Below are 15,497 nucleotides of genomic sequence, written 5' to 3' on the forward strand. Positions count from 1 at the left end.
AAAATTCAGATTTTGAATTTTTCGTGAAAATTTTGAAAATTGCTGCTATACTTTGAAGCCCTCTAACGTCCTCAAAAAGGAAAAACATGTCAACTTTATGATGCAATTATTAAGTAGACGTATTGTATATGTGAATCAATATATATTTTGGGATGTTTATCTTCCTTACAAGCAGAGAGTTTCAAAGTTAGAAAAATGCTAAATTTTTTAAATTTTCATGAAATTTGGGGATGCAAAGTAAGATGCAAGTAATAACGAAAATTTACTACTAAGTTAAAGTAGAATGTCCTGAAAAAAACTCTCTCGGAATCAGAATAAAAGGTAAAAGCATCCCAGAGTTATTAATGCATAAATTGACATTGGTCAGAATTGCAAAAAAGGGCTGAATCCTTAAAGGACTACTCCGCCCCTAGCATCTTATCCCCTATCCAAAGGATAGGGGATAAGATGTCACTGTGGACCCCCGGGATCTCCGCTGCAGCACCCCGCTATCATTACAGCTCAGAGCAAACTCGCTCTGTGCGTAATGACCGGTGATACAGGGGCCAGAGCATAGTGAGTCACAGCCCCGCCCCCTCGAGAGGTCACAGCCCGCCCCCTTAATGCAAGTCTATGGAAGGGGGCATTATGGGTGACACGCCCCCCTCCCATAGACTTGTATTGCGGAGGCGGGCCGTGATGTCACAAGGGGGCGGGGCCGTGACTCACTATGCTCCAGCCCCTGTATCGCCGGTTATTACGCACAGAGCGAGGGACCCCCACGATCTGACAGTACCCCCACGATCTGACATCTTATCCCCTATCCTTTGGATAGGGGATAAGATGCTAGGGGTGGAGTACCCCTTTAAGGGTGCCAATAATTTTGCCCAGACCATTTTTGGAGTTTTGTGTGACATTATGTACAATTTGTTTTTTTCCTCCCTTTTTTGGTTTAGTTCCAATACACACAAAGGGAATAAACATGTGTGTAACAAAACATGTGTTACTGGAATCCTTTTCTGTGAGAAATACTTCATTTTCTTGAAAAGTTTCAGGGGAGCCAACATTTATGGCCATGACTTTAAGTGTAGGTCCCATTACACAGAGATGGCAGGTTGTGGGTACACACCCGATGAGATGGACAAAATGCACGGGATAACAGTCCCCAGGAGGGAAACAACAAGAAATGTACCACAAAGACTTAGCAGCATAAAATAGAAACATAGAATGTGTCGGCAGATAAGAACCATTTGGCCCATCTAGTCTGCCCAATAATCTGAATCCTATCAAATAGAACAACATAAACTCACTAGAGTATACAAAAAAGAAAGAAAAGTTGCAGCAGCTCTCTTTGTCAAAAAATTTAGACTCAGCGCACTTTTTGATTAAATCGTGTCTCCCATCTACCATACGGAGGTGGCCTCATTTCGGATGGGACCCTAACATGCTAAATCAATTCACCTTCTGCTGGGCATATAGCCTCTGACTGGGTGACATGCAGGATCCACTATCAAATTGAAATTGAAAACCTCCTATGAGGTGGCCCCATTTTGGATGGGACCCTGACATGCTTAATTCAATCATCTTCTGTTGGGCATATGGTCTCTGACTGGGTGACATGCAGGATCCACTACCAATTTAAAACCTCCTGTGAACAGCGAGGGGTGCACGGCTAGAGAGGGTGCCACTCCCCCTTGCTTGCTTGCACACCAGCACTTGGAGAGTGCCATTCCTTGGTTCATAGAGAATTGAACAGTATCCAGGGCAAAGTGTCAGTATGGATCTACATGGATCTAATTGTGTGGGCTACGTGACTCACTAAGCGGACTTTGTGAATATGGCGCTGAAATCTAGAAGTTTAAAAATTTACTTGCTGTGGCCGCCAGTTAGGGTCTCTCTGCATCACCCTCTCCGACAGAAATCCATCTGGTTCAAGGCCAACTCAGTGGGCACATTCCACCCTGCAACAGTGGTTCAGATTGAGTGCTTTAGGGGGCTCCTTCTCACATAACAAATAGATCCATATTATGTACTGGCTCAGGCAGTTCCATAATTCTCAAATTGTTGTGACTCGTATGGTTTTCCACGGCATTCTACTTGCTTCATAAGGGCCTGTTTTCCGGTTCTAGGACCCCCAGACCACGACTGAGGTCAACATTAGCAAGTGACAGAGCCTCTGTATGGTGTTCAACTACTTACTCTGGAAGCAGTAGCTATATGGTCAGACTGCAGTTTAGACAAAGTGGCCTAGAGCAGAACTTTCAGCGTCTTTTGGATGTTAGTAGCCAGTTTTGGGCCACATCAATAGAAAGTTGTTTGTAATCTATGTCGGTCAGATCAGCAGGTACAGACAACTGGGTAGAGATGAGAAAGTATTCAGATCCCGTGGGACAGCTGTCCCGTGCTCAGGAGTGAGAGCTGCAAGTAAGGCTATGTTCTCCGTGCAGAAATTCCACCGACAATGGAGCACCGGCAGAACATGCTGGCGCTAGGATCACACTGAAATTCACAGTCTCATAGATAGTAATGCATTTCCGTGCGGACTCCACAGAAAGAATAGACATGTATATTCCTTCTGTGGGATACAGAATCGGGATTTCCGCCGTGTGCACAGTGCAGCAGAATCCCACTGAAATCGATGGGATTCTGCTGCTGTGGAATGTCCGTGTGGAATTCCGAATGGAAATTCCACTGTGTAAACAAAGCCTGGGAGAGATGCAAAATTTGAAAACTTAAAGGGGTACTCCGCCCCTGGCATCTTGTCCCCTATCCAAAGGATAGGGGATAAGATGTCAGATCGCCGCGGTCCCACTGCTGGGGACCCCGGGGATCGCCGCTGCGGCACTGCGCTATCATTACTGCACAGAGCGAGTTCGCTCTGTGCGTAATGACGGGCGATACAGGGGCCGGAGCAGTGTGACGTTATGGCTCCGCCCCTCATGACATCATGGCCCGTCCCCTTAATACAAGTCTATGGCAGTGGGCGTGACGACCGCCACTCCCCTTCCCATAGACTTGTATTGACGGGGGCGGACCATGATGTCACGAGGGGTGGAGCCATGACGTAACGATGCTCCGGCCCCTGTATTGCCCGTCATTACGTGCAGAGCGATCTCGCTCTGCACAGTAATGATAGTGGGGTGCTGCAGCAGCGATCCCCGGGGTCCCCTGCAGCGGGACCCCGGCGATCTGACATCTTATCCCCCATCCTTTGGATAGGGGATAAGATGTCTAGGGGCGTGGTACCCCTTTAACTCCTTGGGGACAGAGGGCGTATGCATACGCCCTCGCGTCCCGTCACTTAAGGACGGAGGGAGTATCCATACGCCCTCCGTATTTTCGATCACTGCTGCTCGTCGGGCGGTGATCGGACCGGGATGCCTGCTGATATCTGCCCCCCCCCCCCCATGTCGGCGATCGCAGGTCAATTCAGACCTGCGATTTGCCGCAATCCGGGCAAATCGGGTCACCCGATCTCCCGGCAAAATAAGCATGATAGGAGCTGTCAGGGACAGCTCCAACCAGCCTAAAGCATAGGAGCGAGGTGGCAACAGCAGGAGGAACGGCGGCCGGAAAGTGCGGCAGAGAAGGCTGCAGTGAAGATCGCAATAAGTGATCTTCACTGTGGCATTCTAAAAGCTGCAAAACTACAACTCCCAGCATGCCCATACAGCCAAAGGCTGTCTGGGCATGCTGGGAGTTGTAGTTTTGCAACATCTGGAGGGTCCCAGTTTGGAGACCACTGTGTAGTGGTCTCTAAACTGTGGTCCTCCAGATGTTGCAAAACTACAATTCCCAGCATGGCCAAACAGTCAGGGATGCTGGGCGTGTAGTTCTGCAATATCTGGCCCTTCAGATGTTGCAGAACTACAACTCCCAGCATGCCTGGACAGTCTAGGCATGCTTGGAGTTGTAGTTTTGCAACATCTGGAGGGCTACAGTTTGGAGACCACTACTTAGCAGTCTCCAAACTGTTCTTCCCCAGTTGTTGCATAACTACAACTCCTAGCATGCCCTGACTGTCTGGCCGTGCTGGGAATTGTAGTTTTGCCACAGCTGTAGGCACACTGGTTGGGAAACACTGAGCTAGAGTCTGTTTCCTAACTCAGTGATTCCAACCCGTATGCCTCCAGCTGTTGCAAAACTACAACTCCCAGAGTGCACTGACAGACCGTACATTCTGGGAGTTGTAGTCTTGCAACAGCTGGAGGCACATGGGTTGGAATCACTGAGCTAGAGTCTGTTTTCTAACTCAGTGGTTCCCCACCAGTGTGCCTACAGCTGTTGTAAAACTACAACTCCCAGCATGTACGGTCTGTCAGTGCACTCTGGGAGTTGTCATTTTGCCACAGCTGAAGGTTTGGGGTGCCCCCCCATGTGAATGTACAGGGTACATTCACACGAGCGGGTTTACAGTGGGTTTCCTTCAAGGAAACTTACTGTGAACCCCTGCCTGTGTGAATGTACCCTAAAAACACTACACTACACTAGCAAATAATAAAACACTACACATACACCCCCTTACTCCGTACTCGGGAGAAATTGCGTTACAAATTTTGGGGGGATTTTTCTCCCATTACCCTTTGTAGAAATGGTAAATTTGGGGGGGGGGAACTGCACTTTAGTGTACAATTTTTTTTTTTTCATTTACACATCCGATTTTAACGAAAAGTCGTCAAACACCTGTGGGGTGTTAAGGTTCACCGGACCCCTTGTTACATGCCTTGAGGGGTGTAGTTTCCAAAATGGTATGCCATGTGGGGTTTTCTGCTGTTCTGGCACCATAGGGGTTTCCTAAATGTGACAAGCCCCTAAAAACCATTTCAGCAAAATTCACTCTCCAAAATCCCATTGTCGCTCCTTCCCTTCTGAGCCCTCTACTGCGCCTGCCGAACACTTGACATAGACATATGAGGTATTTCCTTACTCGAGAGAAATTAGGTTACAAATTTTGGGGGTCTTTTTCTCCTATTACCCCTTGTAAAATCTCAAAAACTGGGTCTACAAGAACATGCGAGTGTAAAAAATTAAGATTTCGAATTTTCTCCTTCACTTTGCTGCTATTCCTGTGAAACACCTAAAGGGTTAAAACGCTGACTGAATGTCATTTTGAATACTTTGAGGGGTGCAGTTTTTATAATGGGGTAATTTGTGGGGTATTTCTAATATAAAGGCCCTTCAAATCCACTTCAAAAGTGAACTGGTCCCTGAAAAATTCAGATTTTGAAAATTTTGTGAAAAATTGGAAAATTGCTTCTGAACTTTGAAGCCCTCTGATGTCTACCAAAAGTAAAAACATGTCAACTTTATGATGCAAACATAAAGTAGACATATTGTATTTGTGAATCAGTATATAATTTATTTGGAATATTCATTTTCCTTACAAGCAGAGAGCTTCAAAGTTAGAAAAATGCAAAAATTTCTATTTTTTCATCAAATTTTGGAATTTTTCACAAAGAAATGATGCAAGTATCAACGAAAATTTACCACTAACAAAGTAGAATATGTCACGAAAAAATAATCTCAGAATCAGAATGAAAATTAAAAGCATCCTAGAGTTATTAATGCTTAAAGTGACAGTGGTCAGAATTGCAAAAAAAGCTCCCGTCCTTAGGGTTATAATGGGCTCCGTCCCCAAGGAGTTTTTTTTATTTTTATTGCCATGTTCTGACCACTATAAATTTTCTTTCACTTTTCCACCTACGGATCTGCATTGGGGTTTATATTTGCATCATGAGTTGTAATTTTCATCAGTACCACTTCTGGCTTTTTGATCAGCAATTTTGGCATTCTGGCAATTTTTGGGTTCACGCTGTAGACCAGGATGACGCAGGATCAGGAATGTAATTATTTAATACAGTAGATTGGACAATTAAGCAAGCGGCGATACCAAATATGTTTTTGCTTTTTTTACGTTCGCCCTGGCCTTAATCCAGGAGACAGGATCTATAAAGTATAATGATCGGTAATCTATATCAGTACATCTGCCACCATTCGTATGAAATGCCTATTGTGGCTTATCTCACGCCTGGCGCTTGTTGTTTACATTGATTTGTTCAGCAGATCAAAGAAACTTGTAACAAGTGCCACAAAGAACCAAACACGTAATGACATTTCAGCTCCTTCCTGTGCCTCTTGTAAATTCTGAGCAAACTGGAAAAAGACAATTTGAAGCTTCCTGTCCATTTTTACCATTTCCTGTGGATTCAAACTCTCTTCCTGACTCCTGTTAAATGTCACAAATTCACAATGTAGTAAGCTGAGCCAAGAAACATTTATGCTCTACAAACAATTTCACTTTAAACTATAGAAATGTATATAGCTTTGAAATGGCGAGGATCTATCTCAGGGACACTACAAATAATACATACAAATTATAATCTCTATGGGGGAGATTTAGCAAAACCCGTGCAAAGGAAAAGTTGCTTAGTTGCCCATAGCAACCAATAAGATCACTTCTTTCATTTTACAGAGGCCTTGTTAAAAATGAAAGAAGCAAGCCGATTGGTTGCTATGGGCAACTTTTCCTCTGGAGAGGTATTGATAAATCCCCCCACCCCCTATATCTGTTTAAACCTAAAGGGAACCTGCCACAGCATTTTAACCCCTTAAGGACCGGGGTTTTTTCCGTTTTCACTCTCAATTTTGCACGTAAAAATCCATATGATGTCTTATTTTTTGCGCCACCAATTCTACTTTGTAATGACGTCAAAATCTACGGTGAAACGGAAAAAAAAATCATTGTGAGACAAAAGTGAAAAAAAAAATGCCATTTTGTAAATTTTGGGGGCTTCCGTTTCTACGTAGTACATTTTTCGGTAAAAATGACACCTTATCTTTATTCTGTAGGTCCATACGATTAAAATGATACCCTACTTATATAGGTTTGATTTTGTCGCACTTTTGGAAAAAATCATAACTTCATGCAAGAAAATTAATATGTTTAAAATTGCCATCTTCTGACCCCTATAAATTTTCTATTTTTCCGTGTATGGGGCGGTATGAGGGCTCATTTTTTGCGACATGATCTGAATTTTTCAACGGTACCATATTTGCATTGATAGGACTTAATGATCATGATATAAAAAGTGACCAAAAATGCACTATTTTGGACTTTGGAATTTTTTTGCGCGTACGCCATTCACCGTGCGGTTTAATTAACGATATATATTTTTATAATTCGGACATTTCCACACGCGGCGATACCATATATGTTTATTTTTATTTACACTGTGTTTTTTTTTTTTTTATGGGAAAAGGGGGGTGATTCAAACGTTTAATAGGGGAGGAGTTAAATGATCTTTATTCACTTTTTTTTCACTTTTTTTTTGCAGTGTTATAGCTCCCATAGGGACCTATAACACTGCACACACTGATCTTTTACACAGATCACTGGTTTCTCATAGGAAACCAGTGATCAATGATTCTGCCGCTTGACTTGCTCATGCCTGGATCTCAGGCACTGAGCAGCAGTCATTCGGCGATCGGACAGCGAGGAGGCAGGTAGGGGCCCTCCGGCTGTCCTGTAAGCTGTTTGGGATGCCGCGATTTCGCCGCAGCTATCCCAAACAGCCCACTGAGCTAACCGGCACTTATTACTTTCACTTTTAGCCGCGTGGCTCAGCTTTGAGCGCACGGCTAAAGGGTTAATAGCGTGCGGCACCACGATCAGTGCCGCGCGCTATTAGCGGCGGGTCCCGGCTTCACTATGACGCCGGGCCCGCAGTGATATTATGCGGGGTCACCGTGGGACCCCGCGTTATATCAAGGGAGCGGGACCAAGGACATACTCATACGTCCTTGGTCCTTAAGAGGTTAAGATATTGTGCTACATTTTTGGATACTAAACTACTAGCACATCTTTATGCAGCTGAGGTTTAGTGGCCTTTATGAAGTCACCCAATCCAGCAATTTTACATTTAAACATTAGTTTTACCATGGCAGACACCCAGACTCGTATCCAGCAGCTTGGGGCACATTGTGCTGAAGACAGTATACCTTGCTTCATTGCGAGAAAAGCAAGGCTCATTATTGCAGGATCAGATGGACTTCATATGGGGACACTAAAGCCCAGCTGCTTAAATGGGCACTGTCAGATCCAAAAACTTTTTATATGTTGTTATTGATGAACATAAAAGACCTTTTGTAATATGGTTGATTAAAAGTTTTAAATATTTAATAAAGAAAATGGCCCCTGAAAATCCCACCACTACGGGTCCCCATACCTACTGGGACACTATCCAGTCCTACAGCAGCATCAGGCTTCTCCATGAGTCATGGACAAACGATGACTCATGGACAAGGCTGCATGAGCAGACACACCAATCACCTCCCAACACCACAAGGGAGGGACATGAGATTTCTAACACTGTAAGCTAAGGAAAATAAGTATTTTTATAATAAATACAGGTAATATATGCATAAAAATGTACAAGATGAGGATTAGGTACTAATGATAGATATATATTTTTTTTTATTGGTGCGGGAACTGACAGGTGTGCTTTAAGACATGCTAGTGGTTTTGTGCTCTAAAGTGACAAATTCAATTTAAAAAGGGAATATCCAGACTGTTAAAATTCATAGGCTATCAATAATAAATCTGTGAGGGTCTGACTGCCGCAAGCCCCCTGCTGGTCAACTATGGCCCCTTCAAACTGTTGATTGGTGGGAGAGGTAAATGTTTTCCTCCCCCACTGATCTAATATTAATGGCGTAGACTTATCCTGAGTAGAGGCGACAGTTTTAACAGGCCAGATAACCACTTTACACATTATTTGATATCATTTGTCTCTACATGGTATCATATAATGGAGAGTATATAAAAGAATTGATATGTAATAGAGACATCAAGTTTCGATCGGTCGGGGTCTGTGTGTTCAGCCCCGACCATTCATTACAATGAGGTGGCAGAAGTGTGATCTCTCCTGGCTCTTTGTCCCATGACCAAGACAGTCTCATAATTCAAGTCTCGCTCACATAAACGCAGAGTGGGGAGAGCAGGCCGTAACTGCACACTTAGTGATTGGACATGTCAAACGACAGGTATACTTTAAAGGTGTTCTCCAGGATAATCAAATAGGTCCAGAGAAGTAAAATGTCAAAAATTTTAAAGCCATGGGAAAAAAAAAATTTCCCCTGTTTTCTTTTCCCACAAAAATGTTAAATGTTAAAAGGGGCAGAATGGTGTAGTTTTACATTTCAGTGCTGGATGTTCCAGTCAGCCAGACTAAATAGTCAAACATTATCAGGGAGGAGGAGAACATTAATAGGAATCAGAGATGAATGTCTATAAAGGCCGATCTGAGAGGACAGAAATGAATACTGTAATACCAACAAGACGTAGCAAGCCACAACCAAACTAAACCTAAACCCTTTGCCTGCAGTGCCTCTAGAGACAGATGTTGTTTAAGAAGGTCTAAATGTTATATGGTTTAAATGTCATCTTATAGGTAGATCATTTCTAATCCCCCCCCCCCCCCCCGAGGAAAAAAAAAAAAACAGGAAAAAAAAAAAAACTTTTACCCCAATTATTCAATTTGTTTTACCAAGCCTTCCTATCTCTGGATAGTTCATTAAAGGGGGAAACAGATTTGTAAATGACTTCTATTTAAAAATCTTAACCCTTCCAGTACTTATCAGCTGCTGTATGTTCCAGAGGAAGTTATTTTCCTTTTGAATGTCCTTTCTGTCTGACCACAGTGATCTCGGTTGACACCTCTGTTCATTTTAGGAACTGTTCAGAGTAGGAGAAAATCCCCATAGCAAACCTCTCATGCTCTGGACAGTTCCTTACATGGACAGAGGTGTCAGCTGTGGTCAGACAGAAAGGAAATTCAAAAAGAAAAGAACTTCCTCTGGAACATACAGCAGCTGATAAATACTGGAAGGATTAAGATTTTTAAATAGAAGTCATTTACAAATCTGTTTAACTTTCTGGCTCCAGTTGACTAAAAAAAAATATATGTTTTACAAAGTAGTACCCCTTTAACCCCTTTTTTTCATTTCTGCAATTTCATTTTTTCCTCCTTTTCTTAAAATTTTTCACCTACAGACCCATATGAGGGCTTGTTTTTTGCGCTACCAATTTTACTTTGTAATGACAGTCATTTCACCAAAAAATCGATGGCGAAATAAAAACAAAATTATTTGTGGGGCCAAATTGAAAAAAAGAACTATTCCACGCAGTGCGGTAAAAACATATAGGTTTGATTTTGTTTTACTTCTATAAAAAAAAAATTACTTTGTACAAAAATTAGCATGTTTAAAAATTTCCTCTTCTGATTTTTCCTCTTATAACTTTATTTTCCGCATACGGGTATGTGTGAGGGCTCAGCTTTTGCGCAGTGATCTCTAGTTTTTAATCGGTACCATTTTTGTTTTGATGGTTAAACTAACTTTATATTTTTATAGTTCGGACACATTTACGCATGTGGCGATACCACATATGTTTATGTATATTTTTGTTTACATATTTTTTTTTTAATGGGAAAAGTGTTTAACTTTCTGGCACCAGTTGATTTAAAAAAAAAAAGTTTTCACTGGAGTACCCCTTTAATGGCGGTCTAGGCCAGATAGTGAAGAAAAGAAAAGTAAACAACTCCGGTTAGAGAAGACGTCACCTGTAAATCGGGGGACTGGGGAGATAGGGAGAGGAGCAGAGAGCCTGTTATAGAGGAAAGCAAAGCATATGAATTATACTATAATCATTACAAAATGTCACATGGGGGTACAATTTTTGGGGGAATGGGCTGTCAAGGTGTACTCAGGCAAAAAAGGATGAGAATTACTGCCATAGGGGATTATAACATGCAACAACAACATAATCATTAGAATGCATACACTGTTCAATGCTATGCCATAGCATAGCATTAATCAGTGTTATCTGTGCTCAACTGCTCCAACCTGCCATGGCTGACTAGAGCATTGAGGGACAGATTAGACGGCGAGGAGGCAGGTAAGGGCCCTTATGCCATCTTCTCAGCTGATCGGGACACCGTGGTGGTCCTGGTCAGCCAGGAAGCCTTTTTTTTGAATTTTAGATGCTGCAATCAACTTTGATCGGGGTTAATGCGGGCCATCACCACGATCAGCCGCTGGGACTACCGTGCTATGACCCACGCTCAGCTCCTGAGCACGCGTCATAGAAGGGGAGTGGGACAGGTACGCCCTTTGTCCCCAAGAGGTTAAAGGGTCTTTAGAGACAGGAATATTTCTGACATTTTGCTGGGGCCATGTTCAAAATAAAAAAACAACAATAAAAAACAAAACACGCTATATTCACCTGGTTGTCACTGTGGCTTTCTTGTTCTTGTTGACAAGTCTCAGCAGAATCTGCCCACTCAAGCACTGACTAAGTATAGACACCACTGTAGCCACTGATTGGCTGAGTGGGCAGTCTCTGCTGAGACAAGTCAACAAGATCCAGTTTTTAATGTATCAATTCTCTAGCACAGAGGTTGGCAACCCCTGGCACACGTGCCACTCATGGCACGCAGGGTGCATTTAAGTGGCACGCAAGGGAGTGCCGTCCGGTGGCACAGTTACTAAATTTCTGGGGCCAGTCCCGGGACACTGACTTGTGGTATGAGATGTGCCTGCATGCAGCACGTCCATTACCAGCAGGGCTGAAAGACGTGGCCTGAGAGGTCGGATGATCTGCTCCCCCTCTCCCTGTCTGGTTAGTTATTGTTGTGCAGACCTGGAACATCCTCAGGGAGAGTTCTCTCTCCTTTCCTCCTGTCACCTCATTCAGCTGCCGTGCTCCGCTGTCTGTCGGCAGCATGGAGTGGGGAATGGGATCGCTCTGTGCTCTGTACCGTTTGGGTGTGAGGTGGCTGGAGGAGGGCAAGTCAGGGGTCACTGCTAAAGATCAGAAAGTCTCCCGTATTTTTCTGTGAAAGACACCCCCCCCCCCCCATAAGTGTGTAATCTACAGATCCCCCATAACAGTGTGTCATCTACAGATTATGCAGTGGGATGATTCTGGGGTCAGTAATATACATGGGTCATTCTGGGGGGGTCTATATTATGTAGGGCAGTGATTCTGGGGTCTGTATTAATCATGGTGGTGATTCTGGGGTCTGTATAATGCAGGGCGGTGACTCTTGGATCTGTTTTATGTTGAGGTCTGATTCTGGGGTCTGTATTATGGTGGATGGTGATTATTGGGTCTGTATTATGGTGGGGTCTGATTCTGGGGTCTGTATTATGGTGGGTGGTGATTATTGGGTCTGTATTATGGTGGATGGTGATTATTGGGTCTGTATTATGGTGGGGTCTGATTCTGGGTTCTGTATTATGGTGGGGTCTGATTCTGGGGTCTGTATTATGGTGGGGTCCGATTTTGGGGTCTGTATTATGGTGGGTGGTGATTCTGGGGTCTGTATTATGGTGGGTGGTGATTATTGGGTCTGTATTATGGTGGGGTCCGATTCTGGGGTTTGTATTCTGCAGGTCTGAATTAAAATGGTTATCCATGCTGAACAAAAAGTTTATTGGCTGTTTTGGTAATCCCCTTCCTTTATATTGTCTGTAATGTAAGGGCCTTACAGGGGGGAAAAATATATTGGTAACTTTCTGGAAAAAAAAAAAAAAAAAACTACAGTGTGACAGGACACACAACAAACCCCACCCATAATAAGCCACACCCATATTGCCGACACCAAGTGACTTTGAAGATTTTTTTGGAACAGCACTAACCAAAGGTTGCCTACCCCTGCTCTAGCATAATAGATTAGATTCCTATACAATCCTGGAGGGGTGTAATACACTGCAGAGATGGCACTAGAGGGGATATAATACACTGCAGAGCTCGCACTGGAAGGGTGTAATACACTGCAGAGCTGCTACTGAAGGGTGTAATACACTGCAGAGCTGCTACTGAAGGGTGTAATACACTGCAGAGCTGCTACTGAAGGGTGTAATACACTGCAGAGCTGCTACTGAAGGGTGTAATACACTGCAGAGCTGCTACTGAAGGGTGTAATACACTGCAGAGCTGCTACTGAAGGGTGTCATACACTGCAAAGCTGCTACTGAAGGGTGTCATACACTGCAGAGCTGCTACTGAAGGGTGTCATACACTGCAGAGCTGCTACTGAAGGGTGTCATACACTGCAGAGCTGCTACTGAAGGGTGTCATACACTGCAGAGCTGCTACTGAAGGGTGTCATACACTGCAGAGCTGCTACTGAAGGGTGTAACGCACTGCAAAGCTGCTACTGAAGGGTGTAACACACTGCAGAGCTGCTACTGAAGGGTGTCACACACTGCAGAGCTGCTACTGAAGGGTGTCATACACTGCAGAGCTGCTACTGAAGGGTGTAACACACTGCAAAGCTGCTACTGAAGGGTGTCACACACTGCAGAGCTGCTACTGAAGGGTGTAACACACTGCAGAGCTGCTACTGAAGGGTGTCACACACTGCAGAGCTGCTACTGAAGGGTGTAACACTGCAGAGCTGCTACTGAAGGGTGTAACACACTGCAGAGCTGCTACTGAAGGGTGTAACACACTGCAGAGCTGCTACTGAAGGGTGTAACACACTGCAGAGCTGCTACTGAAGGGTGTAACACACTGCAGAGCTGCTACTGAAGGGTGTAACACACTGCAGAGCTGCTACTGAAGGGTGTAACACACTGCAGAGCTGCTACTGAAGGGTGTAATACACTGCAGAGCTGCTACTGAAGAGTGTAATACACTGCAGAGATGGCACTGAAGGGGTGTAATTCACTGCAGAGATGGCACTGAAGGGGTGTAATACACTGCAGAGATGGCACTGAAGGGGTGTAATACACTGCAGAGATGGCACTGAAGGGGTGTAATACACTGCAGAGATGGCACTGAAGGGGTGTAATACACTGCAGAGATGGCAATGAAGGGGTGTAATACACTGCAGAGATGGCAATGAAGGGGTGTAATACACTGCAGAGAAGGCACTGAAGGGGTGTAATACACTGCAGAGATGGCACTGAAGGGGTGTAATAGACTGCAGAGATGGCACTGAAGGGGTGTAATAGACTGCAGAGATGGCACTGAAGGGGTGTAATAGACTGCAGAGATGGCACTGAAGGGGTGTAATAGACTGCAGAGATGGCACTGAAGGGGTGTAATAGACTGCAGAGATGGCACTGAAGGGGTGTAATACACTGCAGATATGGCACTGAAGGGGTGTAATACACTGCAGAGAAGGCACCGAAGGGGTGTAATACACTGCAGAGAAGGCACCGAAGGGGTGTAATACACTGCAGAGCTCGCACTGAAGGGGTGTAATACACTGCAGAGAAGGCACTGAAGGGGTGTAATACACTGCAGAGATGGCACTGAAGGGGTGTAATAGACTGCAGAGATGGCACTGAAGGGGTGTAATAGACTGCAGGGATGGCACTGAAGGGGTGTAATACACTGCAGATGGCACTGAAGGGGTGTAATACACTGCAGATGGCACTGAAGGGGTGTAATACACTGCAGAGAAGGCACTGAAGGGGTGTAATAGACTGCAGAGATGGCACTGAAGGGGTGTAATAGACTGCAGAGATGGCACTGAAGGGGTGTAATACACTGCAGAGATGGCACTGAAGGGGTGTAATACACTGCAGAGTAGAGCCAGCACCAGAGCTGACAGGAACAGCCCCTCACACTGCCCACCTGGCACAGGAAGAAGTGAGAACACCTTTAAGGAGTGGCCACCCGCTAGGAGCCCAGAATATGGGGCACAGCAGTGCACACCTGGCCACAGACACGCTCGAACGTCACCCACCTAATGACAGAGATAAGTAACCCTGAGGGGTCTTTGCTTTTGCCCATCTGGCCCCTGTATCCGGACATCTTCACGTTCTCGCTTCTTTCTCTGACACCAAAACAGTCACAAAGCACAAATGCGCAGGCGCGAGGACCGCCACAGCCAATAGTATCTCTCTGCACAGCTCGGTTATCAGAGCAATAGATACTTCTTCCTAGTGGGTAAAGGACCTTTGATGATGTCATAGCCATGTGATCAGTCACATGTATGGGAGGAGCTACGGTTTAGACTGTGCTGCTGGAAGTGTTTCATACAACTGTGTATTGGTTGTATGATGAGCAGTGCGCCTCATGACCCTGATAAATCGTGTGCTGCCTGCTCTGCAGAGTGTACTTTATACACATATAGGCCGGCGATGCATACTCTGGAGTAGAGTAACCAAACCTTGTGCACAGAAGCAACCAATCACATTCCAGATTTTATTTTTTAGAGGTCTGTTAAAAATAAAATGCTGGAATCTGATTGATGGCAGAGGGGTGTAGGGGGTGACAGAGGGGTGTACATGGTGACAGAGTGGTGTAGGGGTTGGCAGAGGCGTGTACATGGTTAACAGAAGGGGGTAGAGGAGTGTACATGAGTGACAGGGGGTGTAAATGGGGGGCAGAGGGGTGTTCATGGGTAACTTAGGGGTGTAGGGGGTGACAGATTGGTGAAGAAGAGTGTACATGGGTAACAGAGGGGTGTAGAGAAGTTTACAGGGGTGTACATGGGAGTCAG

General features: G+C 44.6%; 1 protein-coding gene across 1 annotated transcript in view; it reads right to left on the bottom strand.

The window, feature by feature from the left end:
- Positions 1-14,938, bottom strand: part of EXOC4 (exocyst complex component 4) — a 471,200-nt gene extending 456,262 nt beyond the window's left edge. Inside the window, 1 exon segment of the mRNA XM_056573178.1 lies at positions 14,739-14,938. Coding sequence (XP_056429153.1) covers positions 14,739-14,806 — 68 coding nt within the window. The 5' untranslated portion in view covers positions 14,807-14,938.
- Positions 14,939-15,497: the final 559 nt, after the last annotated feature.

Source organism: Hyla sarda, chromosome 4, assembly GCF_029499605.1.
Source record: "Hyla sarda isolate aHylSar1 chromosome 4, aHylSar1.hap1, whole genome shotgun sequence".
NCBI classification, from domain to species: domain Eukaryota; kingdom Metazoa; phylum Chordata; class Amphibia; order Anura; family Hylidae; genus Hyla; species Hyla sarda.